The sequence below is a fragment of the Peromyscus leucopus genome, chromosome 1 (assembly GCF_004664715.2).
Source record: "Peromyscus leucopus breed LL Stock chromosome 1, UCI_PerLeu_2.1, whole genome shotgun sequence".
Classification (NCBI taxonomy): Eukaryota; Metazoa; Chordata; class Mammalia; order Rodentia; family Cricetidae; genus Peromyscus; species Peromyscus leucopus.
Genome location: NC_051063.1, coordinates 167,664,989 through 167,692,347, shown reverse-complemented (window position 1 = coordinate 167,692,347; position 27,359 = coordinate 167,664,989). Strand labels below are relative to the sequence as shown.

The window sequence follows — 27,359 nt, the reverse complement described above, 5'->3', positions numbered from 1 at the left end:
TGTGATGACGGCTGCTTTGGCAATTGTCCCTCCTGCACCACAAGCCAGACCCAGTTCTTTAAGGGAGACTGTTTCTGTGGCATCCTAACTCTGTCCACAGGCCCGTTTGCTGACTGTCATGACTTCCTGGACCCCAAGCCTTTCCTGGAAGAGTGTGTGTATGACATGTGTGTGACCAGAGGGGAACGCCTCACCCTGTGCCATGGCCTCAGTGCCTATGCTAGAGCCTGTGCGGACCTGGGCATCTCCGTCCGGGAATGGAGGTCACGAACCAACTGCTGTGAGTTACAGCCAGGGTAGGGAGGTGTTGGTGAGGGGCCAGGGAACCGCTGAATCTGCTTGGTACCTGAGCACTGACTGTGCGGAAGCCCGGTGACACTGATGGCCGAGAGACCCCAGCTCTGCTACAGTGAGCCCAAGCTGGGCCACACGTAGGGATAGAACAGGGATAGACCGCAGCGGTAGGCATGAGAGGGTGCTGAAGCAAGATGGAGAGGGAGGCAGGATGAGACGCGGGGAGTTCGACAGAGATACACGATTTAGCGGTGAGGGTAGGGTTGATACAGTTATGGGGAGGGTTTTCCTAGAAAAAGAATGTTCAATTTGAAATCCCTGGGAAGGACTGGAATAGCCAGAAACGGGCACGGGGGGCGGGGAGGATCTGGGCTCCTGACCTAGGAACCACAGAGGTTTGGCAGAAAGAGTCTGCCAAGTTGCAAGATAAAAGTCGGTGATCATTCTTTGCTTGTAACACTCACATGCCTCCCCTGCCCTCTGGACTAAGCCACAGATGACCAGACAGGTGTCCACCCACTAAAGCAGTCACGCATTCAGTCAACAAACATGCCATGTCTTCATAACAGCCTCTTCCGTGCTGGCGATGTGGAGGACAATGTAAGAGCCCACATGAACGTGTCTGCGGCCTGCAGACAGGTCAGAGAAATGCTGAAGAAGCATACAGGCTGGTGAGGGAAGAAACAGGCCCAGTGCTTAAGCCTGGGACTTCGGAAGGGAGATAAGTCCACAGGGAGATTGTTTGGATTTGCCTGCATCACTGTGACACACCATTGTCCAGTGAGCCTCCCTCTCTGAGTATCTCCAAACTCGAAACAAAGGAGACAGCAGTGAGCTCATTGCCCCACCTGTCCATCTTTGGGCCCTGTGGTCAGAGATGACGATTCAGTGTGACTGAGTCAGGTTGTATCCCCACTCCAGCAGAACTTCTGTCTTGGGTGGGGAGGGGCAGACAGGCAGTTTACAGATCAACTATGAAATACCTTCAAAGAGCAAAGGACGCAAGGTCTGTGACAGCGTCCGGAGGCTCGGGAGACTTTGGGGATCAATGACACCGGACCCTGGAGCGCAGGCAGGCAGAAAGCGGAGTCAGCAAAGCCATCACAGTGATCCACATAACCAGTGAAATCAGTGTGTGTCACCCCACTTCCTCCTGGCAAGACTGAGGGACACACAGATCAGAGTCATTTGCTCATGAACACATGGGCAAGGGGAGAGCTGGAGCTGGAATCCAGGCGGTCTAGCCTGGGCTTTTACCCACATCATCTGAGGACAAAATAAGAATGGTGGAGGGAATGGTTGGTGCAGAGGCCTGAGATGGGACTCTGGGGACAGGCGCCAGTCCGCTGAGGCACTATTCATTAGGGAAGTGAGAGGGATGGGGACAGGGAGGTGATGAGGGAAGCCCTGGGCCTGGGGAGGACTCTGCTTTCCCCGAGATGGAGCCACAGGAGGTTGGGGGTAAGGTTCGTGGTCTGATCCTGCATTCCCAGCTCCTCTGGCTGCTGTGAGAAGCAGATTTGGGACAGGGGACCAGGACACCAGGCAGGAGTCTGTTGTGGTTCATGGGCTGTGGAGACAGATTCTGGGTGGCTTTGACTATGAAAGTCACAGGGTTTGCCCACTGACTGGTTGTCCGGATGGGGATAGGAGGCCATTGGGACCTGAGCATCAAGAAGGTATGAGCGCCATTAACTGAGGGAGATCCGAGGAAGCGGCTTTGGCTGGGGGATCCTCCGCCCTTGCCTGACCAACGTCTGTCCTCCACAGCCCTGTCCTGTCCAGCCAACAGCTACTATGAGCTCTGCAGCCCCTCCGCCTCCTGCAACTCAGAAGCTGCACCGACCAACTGCTCTAGGCGCCCTTGTGTGGAGGGCTGCGTGTGCCTTCCAGGCTTTGTGAGCAATCGAGGCCTCTGTGTGCCTGTGTCATCCTGTGGCTGCACCTTCCAGGGCCGCCTGCTGGCCCCAGGCCAGGAAGTGTTTGCTGACGACCTGTGTCGGCAACGCTGCACCTGTGATGCAGCCACCCAGAAGGTGATCTGCAGGGACACATCAGGATGTCTGTCTGGGGAGCGCTGTGGGATACAGAATGGGTTCTTGGGTTGCTACCCAGAATACTTCGGCTCCTGCCGGGCATCTGGAGACCCGCACTACATGACCTTTGATAGGCGGAACTACAATTTCATGGGCACCTGCACCTACATGCTTACCACCTCGTGTGGCCAGCACCTCTCCCTCCCGGACTTCAAAGTGATTATGGAAAACGAACGTCGGGGAAGCCAGAGTGTGAGCTTTTGTGCATTCTGTGCAGCTGGAGGTCTACGGAGTGAAGTTGGAGGTGCCCCGGAACTACCCAGGCAAAGTGCTGGTGAGTGCTGTGGGTCCTGGAACTGGGGAGGCATAAATCCACTGACCGATTAGTGGCTTGGGGGGAGGTGGTGGAGTTGGATTCATTCAACGGATGGCTAAGGTCCAGACCGAGATGTAGGGCCTGCTGCTACTCCTCCTCGGGATAATAGTTCCATGACTGTGTCCAGCCTCTCTCCCTTTGCCACCAGGAGCCACCATTCCCTGGGTGGCTGTGGAGATTTGATGAATCTATATCTGCAGGGTCTTTAAGAGAGGTCTTGACGCTCAGTAGATGTTGGTGGTCCCTAGTTTTGTTCTCAAGAAACTTTGGAATTAGAGACTTGTGCATTTTCTAAAGAATGGTCCACAGAGCAGGTGTCGAGGGACATGAAATATCAGGAGCAAAGCAAACATTTATGTTAGCAGGAAAATGGAGGTCCTCATTCAGCCCTCAGAATGAATGAATGTCTGTCCACTCACACAGCACCAAGGCTACACAGAGTGAGATCTTGTCTCAGAAACTCCAACAAACAAGAGAAAGCTCTTCTGCCTGGCTGTGGCCTCTTCTCTGCACCCTTTCTCCCAGGACGGGCCCCGCTCCATCACTTCTTTCCAGACGATCTGCTGTGCTATTCATAACTTGTCTCAGCTGCCCTGAGGGCCAAACTATTGTCACTCACTAGGACTGAAAACCCAGAGCCTTGGACCGGCTGGCTAGGCAAGGGACAGAGGACAAGTCCACACCTAGAGGCCAATTGTCCTGCTTCAAGTTTTCCCAAATAGGTTTTGCAAATCCACCATAAGTCCCGTCCTGTGATCAAAGATAGCTTCTCTGCCATTCTTGAGACTTGCTACAGGTAAAGTCAAGTCTACAGACATTCCTTGCCCACAAAAACAAAACAATACAAAACAAAACAAAAACAAAAACAAACAAACAAAAAAAAACCAGTAAAAGCCAGGTGGTAAAAGCCACACCAATCCCAGCACTCAGGAGGCAGAGACAGAAAGATCTGTGAGTTCCAATCTAGCCTGATCTACATAGTGAGTTCCAGGCCAATCAGGGAGAAAAAGTGATACCCTGTCTCAATATACATATTGAAGTTTTAATCCAGCACTTCGGAGGCAGAGGCAGGCAGATCTCTGAGTTCGAGACCAGCCTGTCTATACAGTGAGTACAGAAAGACCTTGTCTAAAAGAAAATTTAAAAAAATATATGTGTGTCTGTGTGGAGAAATAAGTTGTTGGATATTCACACAATAGCTCATAATTAAAGGAGGGGAATTTGGGTGATGGCCTGTCACCCTGGGGAGAGGGAGGGTAGGCAAATTAAAAGTGGGAAACATAACTTTCCATGTGCCGGGCTCTATATCCCCAGTGGTTGGTGTGGAAAGGCTCTAGATAAAGAGAGCCTTTTTAATAAGGCTTTATTAGTAAGTAATTATTAATAGGTATTAATGTCCCCCACCTCTCCGAAATGACATTTTAGCTAAGGCTTGAATACTAATTAACAATGTGTATGAAAACAACTAAACACAAAGGTCTTGAGACCAGACTAAATGGAGACGTTTAGAGTGCTGTCAGTACTGGGGAGATGGGCAGAGCTGGTACCCTGACCTGTTGGTCCTCCTCCATCTCCACTCAGCTGGATGGCATCATTCGGTACCTGCCCTTCCAAGCCGCAGGTGGAAAAATCGTCGCGTTCCGCAGAGGCATGTACGCCGTCCTGCGCACGAATTTTGGCCTGACCCTCAGCTTCAACTGGGACACCCATGTGACCGCCAAGGTGCCCAGCAGCTACGCTAAAGCTGTGTGTGGGCTCTGTGGGAACTTCAACGGGGAGCCTCGTGATGACCTGGGCCAGCAGGATAAAGGGGAAGCCCTCGACCCTCGAGACTTCGGGAAGAAGTGGATGGTCACAGAAAAGCCTGGCTGCAGAACGGATGAACAACTTCGGTGTCCCCACATGAACAGCAAGTCAGTGGTGAAGAACAAAGAGAAGTGCAAGATCCTCAGGGACAAGAAGGGTCAGTTCAGGCACTGCTTGAAAGTGCCCATGTTCAACAGTGCCCTCATAGAGTGTGCCTATGACAGCTGCCGCATGCCAGGCCAAACGAAGCCACTGTGTGACGCACTGGCCACATACACCGCCATATGCCAGGCTGAAGGGATCACTGTGTATCCCTGGAGGAGTGAGAAGCTTTGCCGTGAGTACCAAGAGTGGTGACCAGGGGGTTGGATCTGGTGTTTGTTCGTTAGCATAGGAGTGGCGTTAGCATAATTAACATACAAGTGGCATTAGCATAATTTAACACACAAGTAGCATTGTTTAATCTTTATGATACCTGGTGAGAAAGGAATCCTGCATATGCCATGGAACTCGGGACAGCAACAGGACACTAAGAAGTCATAGACAGCAGCACTTATGACCAAGTGCACCTGGAGACCCCAAGTCTGATTGATGGCCAGTGACAGCTGTCAGACACAATTAGGAAGCTGGGAAGCTGTTCTGAAATGAGGCTGCTGTGGTCCAGAGACAGAATCTTCCCTCTTCCTTCATTTTATTTTACTTTCACTTAAATGACCAACGTGCCTAGAGCCCACGGTATCCGAGCACGGGGTACGTACCGCAGTCACACGGGATGGGGAGGTCCTTTGGCTTGGTTCCCGTGGTTTGGGCTTTGGACACCTTTTTCAGTTTATGTGGTGCTGGGGTGTGAACACAGAGCCTGATGCAAGCTTGGTGAGCTGTGCCAGGAGCTCAGCCCAGCATGCTTGGCCGGGTGCTTCCTTTTGCTTTGTGATCAGAGTTTAGGGAGGGAAGCAAGACATGGTTTGACTTGGTTGGCTGGTTGTTTTTAAAGTTTATTTGTTTTTATTTTATGGGTGTGAGTGTTTGGCCCGAATATCCATCTATTCACTGATGGGCATGCAGTGCCCAAGGAGGTCAGAAGAGAGCAGCAGATCCCCTGGGACCTAACTTACAGATCCTTGTGAACCACTACATGGGTGCTGTGCACGGAACCCAGGTCCTCCTCAAGAGCAGCCAGTGCTCCTGACAGCTGAGCCATCTCTCCAGCCCCATGTTCCTTCATTCGTTTGTTTGTTCATTGTAACACTAAATGCTTTCACTAAACTGCAGTGTGTAATTATTTTTAATTACTATTACTTAATATTTGAAATTACTAAACTAATATTCTATTAATACTATAAAATGAAGGCGCTAATGCCATACTCACTCACATACTGCAAAGATTATACATACAGGCATGCATACGCTTATTTAGACTATGTAACACATATTAGCATTTATATCCAATGTTAGCTGTGCCATTCAAGATATTACAGATAAGGGTTAGGGATTTAGCTCGGTAGTAGAGGATTTGCCTAGCAAGTGAAAGGCCCTGGGTTCGGTTCTCAGCTCCAGAAAAAAAAAAAAAAAAAAAAAGATATTACAGATTAGCCGGGCAGTGGTGGCACACACCTTTGATCCAGCACTTGGGAGGCAGAGGCAGGCGGATCTCAGTGAGTTCAAGGCCAGCCTGGACTACAAAGCGAGTTCCAGGACAGCCAGGAATGTTACACAAGGAAACCCTGTCTCGGGAAAAATGTGTGTGTGTGTGTGTGTGTGTGTGTGTGTGTGTGTGTATAGGGGAATCAGCTGTGTCCACCCAAGAGTAAAAAATCTTTGATCTTGACGGCCCTCTCCCTGCAGCAATGAACTGCCCTCCTCACAGCCACTATGAGCTGTGTCATCGAGGCTGTCCGCTGACCTGTGGAGACCTGCCAGTGCCGGAGGCTGTGGCTCACATTGCCAGGAGGCCTGTGTCTGTGACGAAGGCTTTGTCCTTAGTGGTGAGACCTGTGTACCCCTGTCCTCCTGTGGCTGCGTGTACCAGGGCGTTTACCACCAGGCAGAAGAGGACTTCTATCCTGGACCCGAGTGCAATTCTCTTTGCCACTGTCACAAGGGTGGCCTGGTGTCCTGTCAGCCCTCGTATTGCAGCCCATATGAAGTCTGTAAGGTGTCCAGTGGCGTCCTGAGATGTGTGGCTGTGAACTCAGCCACCTGCCATGTATCGGGAGCTTCCCATTACACCACTTTCGACGGCCGCCGCTTTGACTTCATCGGCACCTGTGTGTATGTGCTGGTTCAAACCTGCTGGACCCGGCCCGGCCTGCAAACAGTTCACAATACTGCAGGAAAATGCGGTCTCAGGCAACAGCACAGAAGTCAGTGCGACCAAGATGATCACCATCCAGGTGGCCAACTACACCCTGAAGCTGCAGCAGAATCAATGGAAGGTCACGGTGAGGACAGAGGCAGGGCCCCAGAGGAGACATGGGCCTTGGGGGCGGACATGTGAGGTGGAGCGTGGACAGTCCAGGAGGGGGTGTCCAGAGACCACGAGAGCATGTGAGGAAGCATGCCCTCAACAAGAGGAGGTACTGATGGAAAGCTAGAGTAAGAAGGCCTCAGGGCCCTGGGGCCTTTTCCCACGTGCCTTTGTCTTTCCTTCTGTTCTACCCTTAACTGACCCTCTCCTCATCTTCCCGTGTATCCCACCGTACCTGGTCCCTGCCTGTTGTAAGACACTATTGATAGGAAGACATGAACAAATGTCTACTCACCCCTAGATGGGAACCCATGACAGGCCAAAGTAAAAATACCACCCAAGTTTAACAATGAGTTTCTTGGGTTACTTATAGGAATATAAACTCACAGAGCATGAACAACTCAAAGAAAGCTGAGAAAAACAAAAGTCCACTCCAGCACAGGTGATAACTGAGGAAAGCTGAAACCCTGGAGCTTTCTGCACCACCTTCAGTTAGTTCCGCAAGTGGGAGAGTCTCCAAGCAGTCCCTGCTGCTTATATAACCTTGGGGAAAAGGGATCTTGTGAATCTGCTAAGTTTTAGGAACTTCCTGCAGCTTGTGAGTTATTAGTCCTCATTATGTCCTAAGTCTTGTAGAGCTTCCTTTTCAAACTTCTGAGTCCTAATGAGCCTCCCTCAAGGATGAAATGTATTCACAGGAAATGTCTACCCAACACTGTCCTAGCCACCTCCTTGTTTCCTACCCACAAGGAACACTTGATACAGTCATAGCATAGAAAAGCTCAGAGGTGGGAAAGGTTCAGGGACAGAGGATAGTCTGTGACCCCCATCATCCCTTTAACAACCATAGCAACAACAGTAGAGCAGCTACCTGTTTTGCATGCTGCCCCTAGGCCCATTGGCTGCCAAGCACCTGGCACCCTCATCATCAATTTAACCTTGAGACTGGAGCTAGAAAAGGCACCACGATTGGCTTCATTTGTTTGGAAGACAAGGTCCCGTCACTGTGTTAAAATCCCTTAGCAAAGACAAGATATGTTTTGCTAAGAAACAGCACACTGGATTCTGCACCACATTCTGTTGCTTTTCTGAACAAGAAGGATTAGGTCTCACATGCAGACTGGCATTTGAGATACAGTGGGAATGTCCGCCCACCCACCCACCCCATGCAGCACACAGCCATTGTTCTGGTAGCAGTAGGTACAAGAGCTGTCACATGCCCTGGCATGGGTTACAGGACGCAGTGTCTTCTCTAACAAGCCCCAAGCTCTGAGATTAGCACCTGACAAATAGGCAGCTCCGGGCACATGGGGACAGTCTCTGTCCGATATGGGCATCTCACCAAACCCCAGCTTCCCTGAGACTGTCCCTCGCTGCAGAGGGAGAAACTGAGCCCAGAGGTTAAGTGACTTGCTCTTATGCATGGCCAGCCTGATGGAATAGAATCGTTGTTCACGTCTTTAGGACACTCAGACATGCCTAGAGTGTGTCTTTCCCCTGCCCGCTCCCTGTCGCCTCACAGCTCTGTAAACCTAGTGTGCAGGGTGTGTGTAATGAGGAAGGGCACAGATGTGGTAACCAGGGTGCACCTCCCAGGCCTGGTTGGAGCCAAAGCCCTCGGGTGATCTTCAGATGAGGAATGGAGCCTGACTTTGCTTCACTGTCCAGATGAAGACTTGCAAACAGGACCCCAGCCACAGGGGACGGGGGTGCACAGCACAAGCCTTTGCACATGTTATATGTAGCAGGTGCCCTAGATGACACACTGGAGACAAGACACCCTGTCCCCCTAGACAGACAGGAAGCAGAAACACAGGCGAATCTCTGCCCAGGGCACAGAGGGGTAAAGGGTAGGCTGTGCCTCCAGGCTCAGCCCCTGCAATATCAGTCACCATGTCACCCAGGCCGGTGAGGTCATTACCCCTCTGAGACCTACAGTGTTTTCCTGGTGGCTGCTGTGACCAAATGCCACAAGCTTGCTGACTTAAAATCACATGCTGGTGAGATGACTGGGCAGGTAGAGGCACTTGCCGGCAAGCTTGACGACCTAACTTGAGTCTCGGAGACACACGTGGTGAGAGGAGACAGCCAGCTCCCACAATCTGTTCTCTGATGTACATGTGTGCGCTCCCTCCCACAAATAAATACTGAAATAAAATGTAACTTACAAACTTTTCTAACGTAACATAGGTTTATAGTCTCACAGTTCTGGGTGTGGAATCTAAAGTCAAGATGGCAACAAGGCCAGGCCCCCTCCAGAGGCTCAGGGGAGGAGCCTTCTTGCCTCTTCAGCTTTTGGTGGCTCCATGATGTCCCTAGGCTTACAATGTCAACACTCCATCCCGACTACTGAGTCTTCCCATGCCACCCTCTCTGTGGCCTCTGTTCTACTCCACTGCCTCCCAGGACACTTGTCATTGGATTTAGTGTTCACTCTGATCCTTAGTGTTCTCGTGTCAAGACTGTAACTTTTTTTTTTAGATTGTAACTTTTAATTACATCAACAAAGGCCTTTTCCCAAATATGGTCACATTTCAAGGTCCTGGCTAGAATAAAGCACTGTTATACACATTTTACAAATATGGAAACTGAGGGTCAGAAAGATGGGGTTACTCCAGATTTCAGTGTCAGACAGGGACATCTAGGGACAGACTAGATCCAGGGATATTTAGTGACAGACTGTCTCAAAGCATGCCCTCTGAAGCTTGCCATTCCCCGCCTTCCAGGTGAACGGCGTGAACATGAAGATGCCTGTGGTGCTGGATGGGGGCAGTGTTCAGGCCCTCCAGCATGGAGTAGATGTGGTAATCAAAACCAGATTTGGCCTGCAAGTATCCTATGATCTCAACAACAATGTGCATGTCACCGTCCCCCGTAACTACTATAAATACCTGTGTGGCCTGTGTGGGGACTACAATGATGACCCCAAGAACGACTTGCAGAAGTCCGATGGCTCACAGGCAGTCAGTCCCAGTGAGCTGGGGAACTCCTGGGCAAAGGCTGTGCCAGGTTCTTCCTGCATGCCCCAGCCTGCCTGCAAACCGGGACAGGACTGCCAAGCAAAGTGCAGCCCGGCTATGGAGAAGGAGTACCATGGGGAACAGTTCTGCGGGCTGCTCACCAGTCCCACGGGGCCACTGGCTGCCTGCCACAAGCTGCTGGACCCCCAGAATCTCTTCAAAGACTGTGTCTTTGATCTCTGCCTGAATGGCGGGAACCTGAGCATTCTCTGCAACCACATCCACAACTACGTGAGCATCTGCCAGGCAGCTGGGGGGCACGTCAAGCCATGGAGGAACAAAACTTTCTGTCGTGAGTGATGGAACACTGAGGGCTAGGGAAAGGGGAAGCTTGGGGAGCAGGAGGCGTAGAACCCCAACCTCTGCCCTGGAGTCCTAACCAGCACCCCTTTCTCACAGCGATGGAGTGCCCCCCTCACAGCCACTACGCGGTCCTGGCAGACACCTGCTCCCTGGGCTGCTCGACCATCACCACACCTATTCAGTGCCCGGAAATATGCAGTGAGGGCTGCGAATGTGATTCTGACTTCCTGCAGAGCCTTACAACCTGTGTGCCCATGGAGAAATGCGGCTGCCACCACAATGGGGTCTACTATGAGGTAGGAACCCAGCCGTCCTGACAGAACCTGGGACTTCCTCCTGAGCCAACCCACACTGCTCATCAGCACTATAGCCTTCACACCATGCAGCCTCCTGACTAGCTCTCTGCCCCACATCACCCTGACTGGGTCACCTGGTCCTTATCCAGTCCTGAGTTTCCCTCCTTCTGGTCTACCCTCCTCATGGCAGTGGAAAAGATCTTTCTAAATGTCACCATGGGTAGTGATGTTTTAAACTCTCCCCTGGCTCCCAAAGTCAAGATTTAACCCTTTTGTACCATGTGTGGGCCAAGATGACTCGCCTATTGTCAGTCAGCTGGGTGGAGTCCTGCTCTGCTGAGATAAAAATCATGTAAGAAAGGAAAAGCTTTTCACGTGACGATCCTGGGCACTTGGCATCCACAGGTGTTTGAGAGCGGCAGGCAAGAGCAGGTGGTGGCCTCTAGTGTCACAGCTCTGCTTTAGACTTGGGTAACAAGACCCTTAGCTTTGAAAGTGTCACAGTGGAGGCCTAGGAGGTGGAAGGTTCCTTACCCCTGGGCAGCAGCCAGTGTTACATCCTAGGCCTGGGGCACGCAATGCTCTCTGGAACTCTTCCGGCAACCGGAGTCTGCTGTTTCTCTCCTGGCTCTATAGCCTGCCCTCTCTCCACCATGCCTTCATCCTTCCTAATTCTGCCACCCCCACCATCCTCAGCACAGCTGTTTTCTCCCATGCTCCAGCTGTTAAGCAGCTGGCTGCTCTGCCGCTTCCGTGGCTCAGCCCTCTGCTAGGTCAGCGGGCCTCTTCTTCGGCTGTTCAGCTTTGTGACTTTTATACCTGGGCTTGGTGACCACTCGGCTGCCACGGCCGCTCCCCTGTCTCTGTTGCCACTGCCCTCTGCCGTCTGTCCTGCTGCTTTCTTTGTGTGCCGGCTCAGCCCTCAACACTGAAAAGCAAGAAGAAAAAAGAAAAAGAAAAACCCACTCCAAAGAGGCCTTTTATCTACCACAGGGGACTGGACTGTCTCCCGGCTGACTCACTAGGCGAGCAGAACGGCATGCCTTCATTGCCTGCCCAGGGGGTTTTGCACCAATCACAACTGCCTCTTGAGCATCAGTCAATGACAGTCACTACCAGGCCACCGGGGGAAGCACTTCACCTCCAGCCTAGAAATGAGTATAGGATCATTGAGAGCTCACAGAGATCTGTGCTAGGAAAAAGTCTTGGCTAGACTGCACCTTCAGGGGCCAGGACAACGAGCTATGACCTTCTCCACAAATCCATGGAGTGCTCAAAACTACAGAGGCTGGCATGAGCTCAGTCTGGCTGGCTCGTCTGAGTGACAGTCCTTTTGCTCAAGGAGGCCACTGCAGCAGGAGAGTCCTCCAGCTGCCAAGCGGGGAACCAGATTACCTGATCCTCCAATACCTTTGCTCAGTTGCAAAACAATGAACACTAGAAAGAGCACTTACAACAAGAAAGCAAATAATTTATCCTAACAAAATGACTATGATAGTTTTTAAAATGTATGTTTATTTTATGCCTGAGTGTTCTGTTTGCTTGTATATGTGTGCACCATGTATGTTCCTGGTGGGTGTCAACAAAGATGCTAGAGGAGGGCATCGGATCCTTTGGGACAGGAGTTCCAGACAATTTTGAGCCACCATGTAGGTGCTGGGAATCAAACCTAGATCCTCTGGAAGAGCAACCAGTGTTCTTAACCACTCTGCCATCTCTCTAGCCCCAGTTTATAACAACTGGCCAGTGCCCAATGAGAGATGTGTCCTCTCCTCTGTTCTGTGACCACAAAAAGGAAATTTTGTGTTATAGCAGCTGCTCAGTCTCTTGGCTTCGTCCTCCTCCCCCACCACCACAGAGCTCTGCCTTAACGTGTGTGTGTGTGTGTGTGTGTGTGTGTGTGTGTGTGTGTGTGTGTGCTGAAACTCTGCCTTGTTTATAGAACTGAGAAGACTCTGAGGGCAGTACCTTCCCTGTGCTTCTCATCTCGTGAACAATAGTAATGGACGCAAATGTGTGGGGGCACTGACCACGGACCTGTCTGATGCGCACACATGAATTATACAGATAGAGATATTTCATTATGAAATCGAATGTGCGATGTCAAGAGAATAGAGCAATAGATCAGCGTGCTCACATATCACATATATGGTGAAATACATCACTGAATACCTGCATCACTCAGCTTTAACAACAACCGTCTTTACTCCAGTCTCGCCTCACTTTCGCCCCTTTACGGAGAGGCCTGGGTTATTGAAAAGGTGCCTCTTGGCTTCCACCTGTACTTTACACATTATATTAACTCCATTGTATTGTCTTAGCTCTGCCCTCTAATTAATTACCTACAGTCTGCAAATGAAGAAAATGAGACATCAAGACATCGAGTCATGCTGTCTAGAATTTGGAAAGAGCGATCCGCACCACAGCTTTTGCTCTGGTTGCTTTGTTTTGTTTTGTGGTTTGTTTGTTTATTTTTTTGATGGCCTTGGTGTGTGGCCCTAAGTGACTCACTATGTAGTCCAGACTGGCCTCAAACTTTCCGCAATCCTCTTGTCTCAGCCTCCCTAGTGGTAAGATAATGGCACACACCGCTGTGCCTGGCTTTCTTTCTTTCCATGGACTATTTAACTCTGCTTCCAAACGGTGCATATTTTAGAATGCGTGAGTGAATAAATGAATGAGCTGGGCCTCAAAGCCATGCTGTGCCTCATTGACAATGAACCACGCTGCAAAGAGTTGCCACTTTGTGTCCCCCAACCCTCTCTGTGCCTGGAACGCTGAGGACGCCAGAGTCAGCACCCCCCTGGTTACTGATGGCATGCTCTCTGTCCCCACAGCCGGAGGAGTCAGTTCTCATTGAAAACTGCCAGCAGCAGTGTGTGTGCCACCCAGGAGAAGGCATGGTGTGCCAGGATCACAGCTGCAAGCCAGGACAGGTGTGCGAGCCCTCAGGAGGCATCCTGACCTGCGTCACCAAAGGTGCTGGGCAAGGGGGGCTGGGCTGGTGTGGGGGACACAGGTCAGGGGCTAGGAGCTAAAGGTGCCATAATTTCATGGTGAGAGGTGCTGAGGGCTGTGGACTGAGGTATCAGACCTTGGACTGGGATTCCAGGAGCCAAGGGAAGAGGTCATCCAGTCTGGGTGTCAGGGAACCTTCAGGCATTTGAGGCTGTGGGAACCTCAGGGCAAGATTTTGATGGTGGATGTCAAAGGCCCTGGGAGGACTGCAGGGCTGGTGAACTTTTTCTCTCAAATGCACAGTGATAATTATTTAAGTTTGCAAGCCACGTGGCCTGGAATACAACTGCTCACTGCAACACAGCTTTATTTACAACCTCAAGCACCAGGAGGTCCTATGCCTGGTTGGCCACTGGTTCACTGGATTAGGCACGGGGCTTCCAACGCCAGCATCAAGAGTCAGGGGCACTGAGAAACAGGGCACTGAGTTTCTAAGGCAGGTGCTCTCAGGGCAGAGGCAAAGAAAAAATCAAGGAAGAACCTTGACTACAGGATCCCCTTCGAGCAGAAGATCATGATTTTTAGAAATACAGGTCTTGCCCCTGGTGGTGGTGGTGGTGGTGGTGGTGGTGGTGGTGGTGGTGGTGGTTGTGGCGGCGGCGGCGGCGGCGGCGGCGGCGGCGGCGGCGGCGGCGCCACACACCTTTAATCCCAGTACTTGGGAGGCAGAGGCAGGTGGATCTCTGTGAGTTCGAGGCCAGCCTGGTCTATAAAATGAGTTCCAGGACAGCCATGAATGTTACACAGAGAAACCCTGTCTCAAAAAACAAAAGAACAAAAAGAAAAAAGAAAGAAAGAAAAAGAAAAGAAAAGAAAAAAGAAAGAGAAACACAGATCTCAGAAGAGACCCCCCCCCCATTCAAAATTGAGGACACAATTTTAACCTCACACCACCCTCCTGGAAGGCAGCCCTCTCCCGCAATGAGTAAAAAGTGGTAACTCCAGAACTGAGGGTGGGGCTGAGACACTCAGAACTGATGAGCAGGATTTCAGAGTCACCGAGGAATGGGCTGCATTGATCAGGGTCACATCGCAAGGAAGCTTAATAAGGCATATGATTTCCGTGTTTAGGGATGTGGCTCGGCGCTTGCCTAGCATGTGCAGCAAGTGAGCATAGCACTAGAGCCGGAGAAAGGTGCTACCAGCACTGGCTGCTATTGGGTAAGGAGACAGAAGGGACACAAGCAACAGGAGCTACATGGAGTGACCTTTCAGGGTTTCCTTCACCACATAGGAAGGCAGGCGTTGGGAAGTGCCACACCCTAAGCCTCACTGTCTCAGACCTCACTGAAGAAGACATCCCTGCAGCCACTGAGTGGCAGAGGATCCTGCAAGGCTGGGCTTGCAGACGTGAACGCCCATCCCCCACCCAAGTGCTGGCGAAACTCAGCTGGAAGCAGCCACCTAGTGTGTCTGGTGACTAGCTAGAGATCCTGTGTGTCTGGTGACTAGCTAGAGATCCTGTGTGTCTGGTGACTAGCTAGAGATCCTGTGTGTCTGGTGACTAGCTAGAGATCCTGGTGTGTCTGGTGACTAGCTAGAGGTCCTGGTGTGTCTGGTGACTAGCTAGAGATCCTGGTGTGTCTGGTGACTAGCTAGAGATCCTGGTGTGTCTGGTGACTAGCTAGAGATCCTGGTGTGTCTGGTGACTAGCTAGAGATCCTGGTGTGTCTGGTGACTAGCTAGAGATCCTGGTGTGTCTGGTGACTAGCTAGAGATCCTGGTGTGTCTGGTGACTAGCTAGAGATCCTGGTGTGTCTGGTGACTAGCTAGAGATCCTGGTGTGTCTGGTGACTAGCTAGAGATCCTGGTGTGTCTGGTGACTAGCTAGAGATCCTGGTGTGTCTGGTGACTAGCTAGAGATCCCGTGTCCACCTGCCACAGGCCCCACAGCTCAGCAGCAGCAGCAGCAGCCCCTGGAAGAGCAGAGCAGGTTGTCAGGACAGGGGCCTCTCCCAAGACTCCCTAGCGCCCTCTGCTGACAAAGCTTCCAGGCTGGATGCCTAGGCGCAGAGTGTGTATGTGTTCCCACACTAGAGACAGTATATAGTGACACTAATATGGAGCCTTGGGAATGGACGCCCTCCAAGGTAAGCCTCGGTGATGAGACTCCTAAGGCAGAACACACCACCACCCACAAATGGAGCTAGCACCTCAGGCCATGAGATTTAGACCAAGGACTGAGGCAAAGTGTGAAATGTTGGGGCCCCAGACACAGAAATCTCACCAGCAAGTCCTGGGACTGAGGTCTTGAGCCTAAGAGCAGAGAGCCAGAGTCCAGAAGAAGGTGTTCGATCCCCTGGAACTGAAGCTACAGATGGCTGTGAACTTCCATGTGGATGCTATGAACCAAACCCCATGGCAACATTCAGAGCCAATATCCCTGGTGCATTCTGAGTTAGATTCAGGCATGCTTGTGGTGCGCAGCCCCTCAAGAACCTGTCTTCTGTTTCCGCAGACCCATGCGAAGGTGTGACCTGTCGGTCACAGGAAACATGCAGAGAGAAAGGTGGCAGGGGTGTGTGCATACCCAATTATAATTCCAAGTGCCGGGTGTGGGGAGACCCTCACTATCAGTCCTTCGATGGCTTGAATGCCAACTTCCACGGGACCTGCAGCTACCTGCTGGCAGGAAGTGTCTGTCCTGGGGTCAGTGCTGAGGGGCTGACCCCGTTCACTGTCATCACCAAGCACGAGAGCCAGGGCAACCCTGCTGTGTCCAGTGTGAAGAAGGTCACTGTGACCGCCTACAACACCAGCATCGCCGTCCACAAGAAAGGGAACGGCAGAGTCCAGGTACGTTCAGTAGGGCGGTCGCTCAAGTACCCAAAAGAGGCCGGAGTTGGAATCCCAACCAACTCCAAAGTAGATTTAAAACAGACTCGGCTGCCCAGTCTTGTTCCCAAGAGCTGGTGTTGACCATAATATCAGTCAGGAGGAAGCCCTTGGCAGGCGGAATGAGGAAACCAGGACAGGAAAGGCTCCAGTTCAACATAGGCTGCTCCCTGACCCCACTGAACTCCCTCTCTCCCCAGGTGAATGGCGTTCTGCAGGCCTTGCCTGTCTACCTGGCTGGTGGGCAGATTTCAGTGCTTCACGGAGGCTCCAAGGCTGTGCTGGTGACTGACTTCGGGCTTCAGGTCACCTACGACTGGAACTGGAGGGTGGAGGTCACGCTGCCCAGCAGCTACCATGGTGCAGTGTGTGGGCTCTGTGGAAACATGGACAAAAACCCCCAAAATGACCTAGTGTTCCCTAACGGCACAGTGGCACCCTCAATGCCCACCTGGGGCGGCAGCTGGCAGATTCCAGGGTGGGACCCTCTCTGCTGGAATGAATGTCAGGGTTCCTGTCCAATGTGCCCAGAGGACCGAGTGGAGATGTATGAGGGTCCTGGCTACTGTGGACCTCTGGCTCCTGGCACAGTGGGCCCCTTCGCCAGCTGCCATGCCCATGTGCCTCCTGAAAGTTTCTTCAAGGGCTGTGTGCTGGATGTCTGTCTGGGTGGTGGCATCAAAGACATACTTTGCCAGGCACTGGCTGCATATGCTGCTGCCTGCCAGGCTGCTGGCATCAAAATCAAGGACTGGAGGACTCAGGCAGGCTGTGGTGAGTGGTGGGGACCAGGGTGGGCTGGCTCCACTCCCACCGTTTGGGGTCTTTCTGCTGGCTTCTGCTTGTCTCTGTCTGTGGGCTGTCTCTGTCTGTGACCCCAGCTCATCTCTCTCTCCATCTCACTCCATCTGCTCTACTTTGTCCCAGCTTCCCTCCCTGACGGTCCCCTTCTGTCTCTGTTGATGTCTTTCCCACTGCGTCCCCAGAGACCACTCCAACACCATTCTTCATTTCTCTCTCTCCCTTCATCTGCCCACAGAGATCGCCTGTCCTGACAACAGCCACTATGAGCTCTGTGGCCCACCCTGCCCAGCCAGCTGCCCACCCCCTACACGCCACACAACCCCAGCTGCGTGTGACGGGCCCTGTGTGGAGGGGTGCCAGTGTGACCAGGGCTTTGTGTTGAGTGCAAAGCAGTGTGTTCCCCTGGACGGTGGCTGTGGCTGCTGGGCCAACGGCACATACCATGAACCAGGCACTGAGTTTTGGACTGATGCCACCTGCTCTAAGAGGTGTCACTGTGGACCTGGAGGTGAATCCCTGATCTGCACATCTGCCAGCTGTGGGCTGGGCGAGGAGTGTGCCTTGTTGCCCTCTGGCCAGCTCGGCTGCCAACCTACAAGCACAGCTGAGTGCCAAGCCTGGGGTGATCCCCATTACATCACTCTAGATGGGCACCGGTTTGACTTCCAAGGCACCTGCGAGTACCTGCTGAGTGCACCCTGCCAAGCGCCACCCACTGGGACTGAATACTTCAGTGTCACCGTGATTAATGAGCACAGGGGCAGCCAGGCTGTCAGCTACACCCGCACTGTTACTCTGAACATCTATGGCCTCAGCCTGACCCTTAGCGCCCGCTGGCCCAGGCAGCTGCAGGTGAGTGGGCTGTGGTCCAGGAGCCTCTGCTGTACAGGAGAGAATGAGGGATGGGCCGTTCCCCAAGGCACCTTTCCCAGCCTGTGGGAGCAGGGAGGCTGGAAGCAGTGTCTTCCCCAGGCTCCGCCTTCCATTATCCCTCTGTAGGGTGGACTGTCAAAAGTACCTACTTGACGGCAGCATAGAGTGCAAGTGTCACTAGTCTCTTTGCTATTGTTATAACCAGTGGTCACGTGCTTAAGATCCCTGATACTGAATGGTGCGGACGGGATTGGAACCTGTGTAGACCGGTCTCAACTCACTTCTCCCGCCCACATCCACAGGTGAATGAAGAGATGATGATGCTGCCTTTCCAGCTGGATTCACGACTGTTCGCTTATCTGAGTGGCATAGGCTTGGTGGTGAACACCACCGTGGGGCTCTCCCTGGCTTTTGATGGCGACAACTTCGTGCGCTTGCGCGTGCCTGCAGCCTATGCAGGCGCCCTCTGTGGCCTGTGCGGGAACTACAACAAAAATCCCAAGGATGACCTGACAGCAGTTGGGAAACCTGAGGGCTGGAAGGTGGGAGGAACCCTAAACTGTGACCAGTGCGTGGCTGGGCCTTGCCCACAGCCCTGCACACCTGAGCAACAGGAACCCTTCCGTGGCCCCGACGCCTGTGGCATAATCTCGTCCCCCGAAGGCCCGCTGGCACCCTGCCACAGCCTCGTGCCGCCCACACAGTACTTCGAGGCTTGCTTGCTGGATGCCTGCCAGGTTCAGGGCCATCCAGGAGGCCTCTGTCCTGCCATCGCCACCTATGTGGCGGCTTGTCAGGATTCTAGGGCCCAACTTGGAGAGTGGAGGAAGCCAGACTTCTGTCGTGAGTACTGACCCGTGCAGCTCCCCACAAACAGGGTCTCCCCCAACCCTTCCCAGGGGCTCTAAGACAAGGGTCCTGGTGCTTCAGTGGAGCTCAAGGCCCATCCCCACCACCTGCTGTCAGAGATGCACCCTGGCCCTGATACTGAAAAAACGCCAGTGGGCAGGGAAGGACCTAGCTACACACCCAGAGTGGCAAAGGCTGGGCGCAGACCCCTCTGGGAGCTTCATTTTGCTAGTGGACTTGGATAGGACCCAGTGAGAGTTACTCAGTAAGAAACCCTGTCAGAGGCCAGGTGAGTCACACCCCTGGACCATCTCCCACAGTTAGACACACAGAAGTGGTCAGCAGTAGGAGATGCTCCACTGCCTGGCACACGCTGGTCAGACATCAGACACCCTCAGCTGGAATCAGGACCTGTCCTTGGCAGATCCAAGCAGACTGAATCAGGAGGTGTGGGGCAGCTCCTTCAGGCACATCTGCTGGGTCAGGTCCACCCTGTGAGTGTCAGCCACTCACGCTCACACTGGCAGAGTTGCACCCTGAAACGGAAGATGTCCGAGGGACCAACGGGTCCTGTCCGCACGTCTTCACTCTCTTCAGTCAGGCTGACTGGTCTCCCACACACCGGGGCCCCTAGTCAGGCGCTCACCGACATTGCCTAGTGGGTTCTAGTGTGCTCTGGTCAGACGCATGCCGTCTATCCCCCAGACAGTCACTTGTAGTACTTGTCAGGATGACTCGCCCTTCTCAGGGAGACCTGGTCACGCCCCCCACCTGAGGTCCCAAGTCAGTGTCCCTGCCATGTGTTCTATATTGGTGAAATTATTAAGGCTACTCCACGTAGTTAAAAGGGAAGCTTGTTTAGTGGGTAACTTACAAATGAAGGGATAGGTAGGTTGCAGGGTCTGGGAAAGACCTGTAGCGCAGTCCGGCAGTGTTCTCTAGAGAACTCTGCTCGGTCGACCTCCAGCGTCCAGGGTCCAGGAACCAAGAGAAGCGGTGCATCCGGATCTCGGGTCTTCAGGGTCCTCTCTTGGCCCCGCCTTGTAGGCGTGATCATTATCGAAGCCTTAATGGTGGTTGGGACTTCCAGATCAAGGCTGGAATGGCTACCCACTACAGCTCTACATCAAGTCCCATGCCAAGCCACCGGCTGTCTCAGCTCTTCTTACACACAAGCCCTTCCGGTCCCACCATTGCCTCTGCCTGACTCTCCTTCTTCTATCCCACAGCTCTCCAGTGTCCCGCCAACAGCCACTACCAGCTCTGTGGTGACTCCTGCCCTGTGAGTTGCCCGAGCCTCTCGCCCCCAGAGGGCTGTGAAACCACCTGCCGTGAGGGCTGTGTCTGTGATTCTGGCTTTGTGCTCAGTGGTGACGCCTGTGTGCCCGTGGGCCAGTGTGGCTGCCTCCACAATGGACGCTACTACCTGCTAGGTGCCACATTCTACCCAGGCCCTGAGTGTGAGCGGCTCTGTGGGTGTGGGCCAGGTGGCCAGGTCAGCTGCCAGATAGAGTCCTGTGGCATCCATGAGGAGTGCCGGATAGTGGACGGCATCCATGCCTGCCATCCCAAAAGTTTTAAATCAGTGCTGGTCCTTAATGGCATTCATTATGTCACCCTTGATGGACGGGTGTATGACCTTTATGGCTCTTGTTCCTACGTCTTGGCACAAGTCTGTCACCCGAAACCTGGACTGAAGGAGTTTTCCATTGTGCTTGAGAAGAACTTGGCAGGTGATCCCCAACGTGTGGTGGTTACAGTGGACGGCCAGGATGTGGTCCTGGCTAAAGGGCCACAGGTGAGTGGACACAAGCCTGCCCAGTGTTCTGATAGGGACACAGGCCCATATATGGGGTCATCTAGAGTCATGCCCCTACTTTGGAGGACCTTGGGGGACACTGACCAACTTGAGCGTCTTGAGAGCACCACAGAACCTGGTATTGGGGAAATGAAGGTCCCAGCCTGAAACCCACTGGAAATATGGCTCTATCCCTTCCCTGGGAGCCTAAATACACTCCAGCTAAAAGTACCTAGCTCTACCATGACGGATTAAGAGAGACGACTTCCTACAGCAGGACAGGAAGGGCTGTCCTTTAAAGTGACATGCTCTCTCCCTCCAGGTGACTGTGGAGAGAGAAGCGGTGACCCTGCCCGTGGTCAGAGGCTCCATGTATATAACTGTTGAAGGCCGAAACATGTTTCTTCAGACAAAATGGGGACTGAAGCTTCTCTTTGATGGTGATGCCCACATCCTCATGTCCATCCCTAGTCCCTTCCATGGACGGATCTGTGGCCTCTGTGGGAACTTCAATGGGAACCAAAGCGATGACTTTGTGTTGCCCAGTGGCACATTGGCCCCTAACGTGGAGGCCTTTGGAGCTGCATGGCGAGTTCCCGGCTCCTCTCTGGGCTGTGGTGAAGGCTGTGGGCCCCAAGGCTGCCCTGTGTGCTTGGCAGAGAAGAGAGAAGCATATGAGAAAAACGAAGCCTGTGGACAGATCAGTAATCCCCAAGGCCCCTTCAAAGACTGCCACCAGCTTCTGAGTCCCTTGGAATACTTCCGCCAATGTGTATTTAATATGTGTGCCCATAAGAGAAAACAAGTATACCTCTGTCGTAGCCTGGCAGCCTACACTGCAGCCTGCCAGGCAGTTAGTGCAACCGTGAAGCCCTGGAGGACAGACAGCTTCTGCCGTGAGTGTCTGTGGGCCCCTCGTGGGACCTCCTGGGCCCTGGAGAAATCTCTGCCCATGACTGGGCCTCCTCTAACCCTGCTCCAGCATCCTCTGTGCCTTCCCCCATTTACTTGCGGCTCTGGGGTCTCAGACTCCAGTCAAGAGTCCACCCTCCCCAGACCCCATCCACCTCTTCCCAGAGCTGTTCCCAGCTCTTTCTGCAGTGACCTGGAAGGGGGCTGATGGATTGAGTGTCCTGAGTCTGTGGCTTACTGACCCCTCCCTCAGATGGAGCAGCCTCACTTGTGTTCAGTGCAAGTCCATGGACAATAGATCCCTAATCCAAGATAATACACCTCTTTCCAAATTACAGGTAGGGACAGGTCCCCTCAGACACCCAGTGCCAAAACAATGGTCCCTGGTGCTCCACGGAAGAGCCGCTTCTTCAATCTCCTAGGCGGGATGGAGACCTGGGTCGTCACCTACCCAACGGCACTGAAACAGCCCGGGTTCGGCCGTCTCTAGCTCAGTCAGTAGGCTAGGCCCATGCACCCTGTGCTCTCTGGACGTGTACCCTGGTGGTCCTTAACGTCTCTGTAGCTGCTGCGTTTCCAACTGAAATCAGACTTCCCTCCAAGCCTGATCCTTCTCTCCTGCCCCAGTGGCCCTGTGGTGACAAAAGCCATGCCAGCCCTCAGTGCTTAGTTGGAGCCTGGCGCCCCATCTTTGACAGCTCCGTGTCTTTCACTTATTCTTGTCTTTCTCTTGCCCCATTCTCAAATTTACTCTTGCGCCATCCCAATCCTTTGCTTGCACCTCCCTCTAACTTAGATACTCTGCCTGCTTCCCACCACCCCAGCTCAACACTATCCGAGTTCCCCATTTCAGTCTGACCTGCCTGAGCCTCCCAATGCCATCGGAGGTTTCTGCCCCACATCCCCAACCCATCCTGACAACCTGCTTGCCCACTCCATCCTACCCTTGCCCTCTTCCTGACCTCCCCATTCCATCCGTTTCTTACAGCTGATTCCCTGAATCCACGCCCAGCCTTCCTCCATGCCTTCCCATCCTCCCCCAGCATTCCGTTCTCCAGGCCTGGCTGTGTCTCACATTTCTTGTCTTCACAGACCCCTCTGACTGTTCTCCTGCAATGCAAACCTGCATGTGTAAACCTGGATGTGAGCTTTGTAAGACAGGGCTGGGGACCGCATCGTTCCCATCTTCAGCACCATCCTGGCCAGGGCTAGGAGTTCAGTAAGCCGGGTTAGTCAGTGTCCTGCAGCAGGTGTGACCTACCTTGCCTCCTCTCCCTCCAGCTCTCCAGTGTCCCGACCACAGCCACTACTCTGTGTGCATGAGCTCCTGCCAGGACTCCTGCGCTGCCCTCTCTGGCCTCACCCAGTGCACCACTCGCTGCTTTGAAGGATGTGAGTGTGACAATCACTACCTGCTCTCCCAGGGTGTGTGCATTCCTGCCCACGACTGCGGCTGCACCTACAATGGCCAGTATATGCCGGTGAGCAGGGACTCCAAGCAGGCAGTGGGGGCGGAGGAGCTGGAGGGACATTCAGAGCTGCTGTGCTCTGGGTTTCTCTTCGGGGATTGGGACACCGGGGGCCACCACCTGTTCCCAGCTGCGTCTGCAGTGCTAAGTCACCCCAGACTCGGCAGGTGACTCTCGGCAAGAGAGCTTAGTTGCCCACAGCTCTGGAGGCCAGGGGTCAAGGACCAGCTCACGGCACTAAAGTCGAAGCACTGGAAAGCTGACACTGTCTAAGAGGTCACAGAGGGAAATCTCTGCCTTGTGTCTCCCACCCTCTGGCGGCCTCGGTCATTCCTTGGCTTGGCCACACCACTCCAATCTCTGCCATCGCTTCTCTGAGTGACCTGACATCTCCCTGTATAGTTCTTTCATGAGTGTCCATCTTAGAGACTTGATCTATAGTCAGCTTCCCAAGGCCGATCTTCTATTTCTTACTTGAGAGTCAAGGACTGTAATAAGATACTATCATCATTTCATCCTGAGTACTTTGTCCCTTCCCTTCTCATTCAGCGTTGCCAGGGAGAATGGGTTCTTTCTTTACAAAACTTAGTCATGTGTACTGTCCTTACGGCTTTGTCTCACTGGTTTCTGAGCCTGAATCTGCACAGCCAAACTCCTGCCAAACCAATAACAAACAAAAGGAATTTCTGTTCTTGAGACAGGGTCTTACTAAGTAGTCCTGACTGTCCTGGAACTCACTATATAGACCAGGCTAGCCTCAAATTCACAGAGATCCGCCTGCCTCTGCCTCCTGAGTGCTGGGATTAAAGGTGTGCACCACAACGCCCAGCCCCAGTCATTTTTCCCCTACAATGACTATGTCTTCATGTTTATATGCATTTGAAAGGAGTGTATCCTACTAGTAGATCAATCAAATCTCACCCAGCCCCCTTGTGGCTGGTTTGCTCGTAACACACATCACCCCTGCTTTTCTTTTGTTCCAGACACTATCATGTCCTAGATTCCCTTGCAGTTATAATGATCACATGTCATAGGCTAATAAGAGTTTTTCAAGAGCTTCTAGGATCATTCACACTTTCCCAACTTAACCAGAGTCCCAACTTCTGAACTCCAGAGTTGGATGAAGTCTCCAACCTCTTCATACCATTAATACAAAACCTTGAGGACCACAGTCCTGCACAGTTCAGGAAAACAAGCTTTATTCAAGCCATGGCAAGCAGCCTGAGCTGGGATCACTGTCCGTACCTTGTGGTGACTCATCCTCCAATGGATTAGCCCAGGCTTGTTCTCACAGTAACAGCGCAGTCTGGGACAAGGTGGTGAAGGGACGGACTGCCAAGGCTCTTGAGTCAAAACATGAGCTTGGCACAGTGTTGCTTGAATCTTAAATGGTCTTTTAATTAAAAAAAAAAAAAAAACAGAGCCAGATATCAGGGTGAAAGCTGAAAGATCACAGAAACAGAACAGGCAGCCACTAGTTTTTACCTGTACGAAATCTTCAGCCTAAACCGAGTAAGTTCCTGTTTCCTCACGACTTATATACCTTTCTCTCCCCTGCCATACTTCCTGGGATTAAAGGTGTGTGTGTTTCCCAAGCAAAGCCATGAGATCTCAAGTGCTGGGATTAAAGGTGTGTGCCACCATTGCCTGGCCTCTATGTCTAATCTAGTGGCTGGATCTGTCCTCTGATCCTCAGGCAAGTTTATTAGGGTGCACCTAATATATCACCACGGCACAGCCTGGCCTCTGCTATGTTTTACTGACAAATCAGTCTGAGGGTCATTGACACTCCACCATTGGGTAGAGGACACACACACCATTTCTCATTAGGAGCTTCAATAGGTTCCCCACGCGAATACACATAATCCACCCTTTCTGTGCACAGGTGAACACCTCACTGATGACCTCAGACTGTGCCAAGCGCTGTTCCTGCTCCACAAGAACCGGCCTGACATGCCGAGCAGCTGGCTGCCCATTTGGCCACGTCTGTGAGATCCGAGCAGGAGTCCGGGATTGTTGGCCAGCCAAAGGTCTCTGCTCCATCTCTGTGGGGGCCAACCTCACCACCTTCGATGGGGCTCGCAATGCCATCAGCTCCCCTGGTGTCTACGAGCTTTCTTCTCGATGCCCGGGACTCCAGAAGACTGTGCCGTGGTACCGAGTGGTTGCTGATGTCCAGCCTCGCCATGGCAATGACAAGGTCATAGGCAAGGTCCACGTCTTCTTCAAGAATGGAATGGTGACTGTGACCCAAAGCAAGGGTGTGTGGGTAAGCCTGGGCATAGAGGGCAAGGATGTCTTCCCTGGGCTCTCCTTCTTCCTGTCACAGTGGCCAACATCCTGGCCACCCAGTGGCCTTGCAGTCTGTTTCCTTCATCCAGGTCTCTGTACTTTAGGTCAGCCTGGGTCCCTCTCCTTGGCCTGAGTTCTTACATTTGAGTAACAGCATAGCTTTGCTGTTGGTCTTAATCAAGCCTCCACTGGTTACCAGTGACAGGAAACCAAATGTCTCAGGGGAAACAAATGGACTGGCTCCATATCTGGGAAACCCAGAGACGGTCCCAGACACCCCAGCGACACTGTCAGGAGTTTACACCTTGTCCCTGAAGTCAATGTCTATTTCTAATTTTTGTTTTGTTTTGTTTTGATTTTTCGAGACAGGGTTTCTCTGTGTAGCCTTGCACCTTTCCTGGAACTCACTCTGTAGCCCAGGCTGGCCTCAGACTCACAGAGATCTGCTGCCTCTGCCTCCTGAGTGCTGGGATTAAAGGCATGCGCCACCACCACCCAGTTTATTTCTAAATTTTTTTAAGACCAGATACAGTTATCTGTGTATCCCTGGCTGTCCTGAAATTTACTATGTAAATTGAACAGAGATCCACCTGTGTTTACCTCGTGAGTGCTGGGATTAAAGAGGAGTGTCCCTATGCCTGGTTTTCAACTTCATTCCTAGACAGTTTTGTTTCCATGAAGGGATGTGCCTGCCACCTGCCTCAGCCTGACCACCTCTGCAGAAACAGATCCAACACAAGCTCCAGGACTGCATCTCACTGAGCTAGCCTGGACCGCCTGCCTGTCCTAGTCTCGGGGTGGGATGCTATGATTTGCCAAGCTGGTATCACATGAAGTGTCGGGATTCCCCAAGTTAATTTCGAGGCTCCATGGTCCCCTCTAAGAACTCAGCCCCTGGTTGTACTGATAGCCGAGAAAGACGACAATGAGAGGATGTGAACAAACACTGCAACGGGGAAGAGGTGGCTTAGTTCATTCTGAAAACTAGAACCTGAAAAGCAACTCCAGATTTGCTCAGTTGCTTACTTATCTATCTGATCCAAGGAGCTCTTCCCCCAGCTTAGAATATTGTGAGGATCCATTGATCCATCATTCTGTCCACTGACAACTTAAATACTAAACAAAGAGATTCTGAAAATATTAGTAAGTTAATTGGGGAGTCACACTGCAATGGGCATGAGCATGCACAGTGAGCTGTGTGTGGACACATCTCCATCTCCAGCTGTCTTCCCACCTGTCCATCTCTCCATGTGACCCTCCTCTCCAGGACCCATCCCTTCCAGCACCTGTCCCTGCCGCTTCGCTTTGTTATTGTGCATGAGGACTCAGCTATTGTCACCCAAGTCTCACGGTTCCATTTCCCCTCCCCCTACACCAGGTGAATGGTCTCCGCGTGGATCCCCCAGCTAAAGTGTTAACCTCTGTGTCTGTGAGTAAGATGCCCGATGGCTCCATGCTCGTCCATCAGAAGGCAGGGGTCCAGGTCCGGCTTGGAACTGATGGGCAGCTGGATGTGATGGTTGGAGATGACCATGCAGCCCTGCTGTGTGGGGCCTGTGGAAACTTTGATGGGGACCAGAAAAATGATGTGCATAAGTATCAGGGGAAGACACTGATGGACAAGTGGAAAGCACAGGACTTCTCCTCGTGGTGAGGATGGAGAATGGAATCCACACTGGGGAAGAGGTGGTGTGGGTGAGTGCTCGGTCTGCAGCGTGAAGTACTAAATGTCTGTCTCTTGCAGTTCCAACTGATCAGTCATCACTGGCAACGGACACTTCAAGACCTGCCTCTTCCAGAAGTTCCAGTGACTGAAGGATGTCCTGTGTGTCCCCTCCCTGTCCCTCCCCTTTTCTGAGCCACTAAGGCCAAATCTGGAAGCATTGAGTAAATATCTAGACCCAAGTTGCA

General features: G+C 52.5%; 1 protein-coding gene across 1 annotated transcript in view; it reads left to right on the top strand.

The window, feature by feature from the left end:
- The window catches only part of LOC114684654 (IgGFc-binding protein-like), a 53,991-nt gene extending 26,632 nt beyond the window's left edge, over positions 1 to 27,359 (top strand). The window contains exons 7-19 of the mRNA XM_037200967.1: positions 9,706 to 10,291; positions 10,399 to 10,598; positions 13,436 to 13,577; positions 16,075 to 16,412; positions 16,652 to 17,225; positions 17,491 to 18,107; positions 18,431 to 18,971; positions 20,207 to 20,775; positions 21,098 to 21,671; positions 22,969 to 23,168; positions 25,042 to 25,425; positions 26,827 to 27,098; positions 27,193 to 27,359. Coding sequence (XP_037056862.1) covers positions 9,706 to 10,291; positions 10,399 to 10,598; positions 13,436 to 13,577; positions 16,075 to 16,412; positions 16,652 to 17,225; positions 17,491 to 18,107; positions 18,431 to 18,971; positions 20,207 to 20,775; positions 21,098 to 21,671; positions 22,969 to 23,168; positions 25,042 to 25,425; positions 26,827 to 27,098; positions 27,193 to 27,202 — 5,007 coding nt within the window. The 3' untranslated portion in view covers positions 27,203 to 27,359. The remainder of the gene's footprint in view (positions 1 to 9,705; positions 10,292 to 10,398; positions 10,599 to 13,435; positions 13,578 to 16,074; positions 16,413 to 16,651; positions 17,226 to 17,490; positions 18,108 to 18,430; positions 18,972 to 20,206; positions 20,776 to 21,097; positions 21,672 to 22,968; positions 23,169 to 25,041; positions 25,426 to 26,826; positions 27,099 to 27,192) is intronic.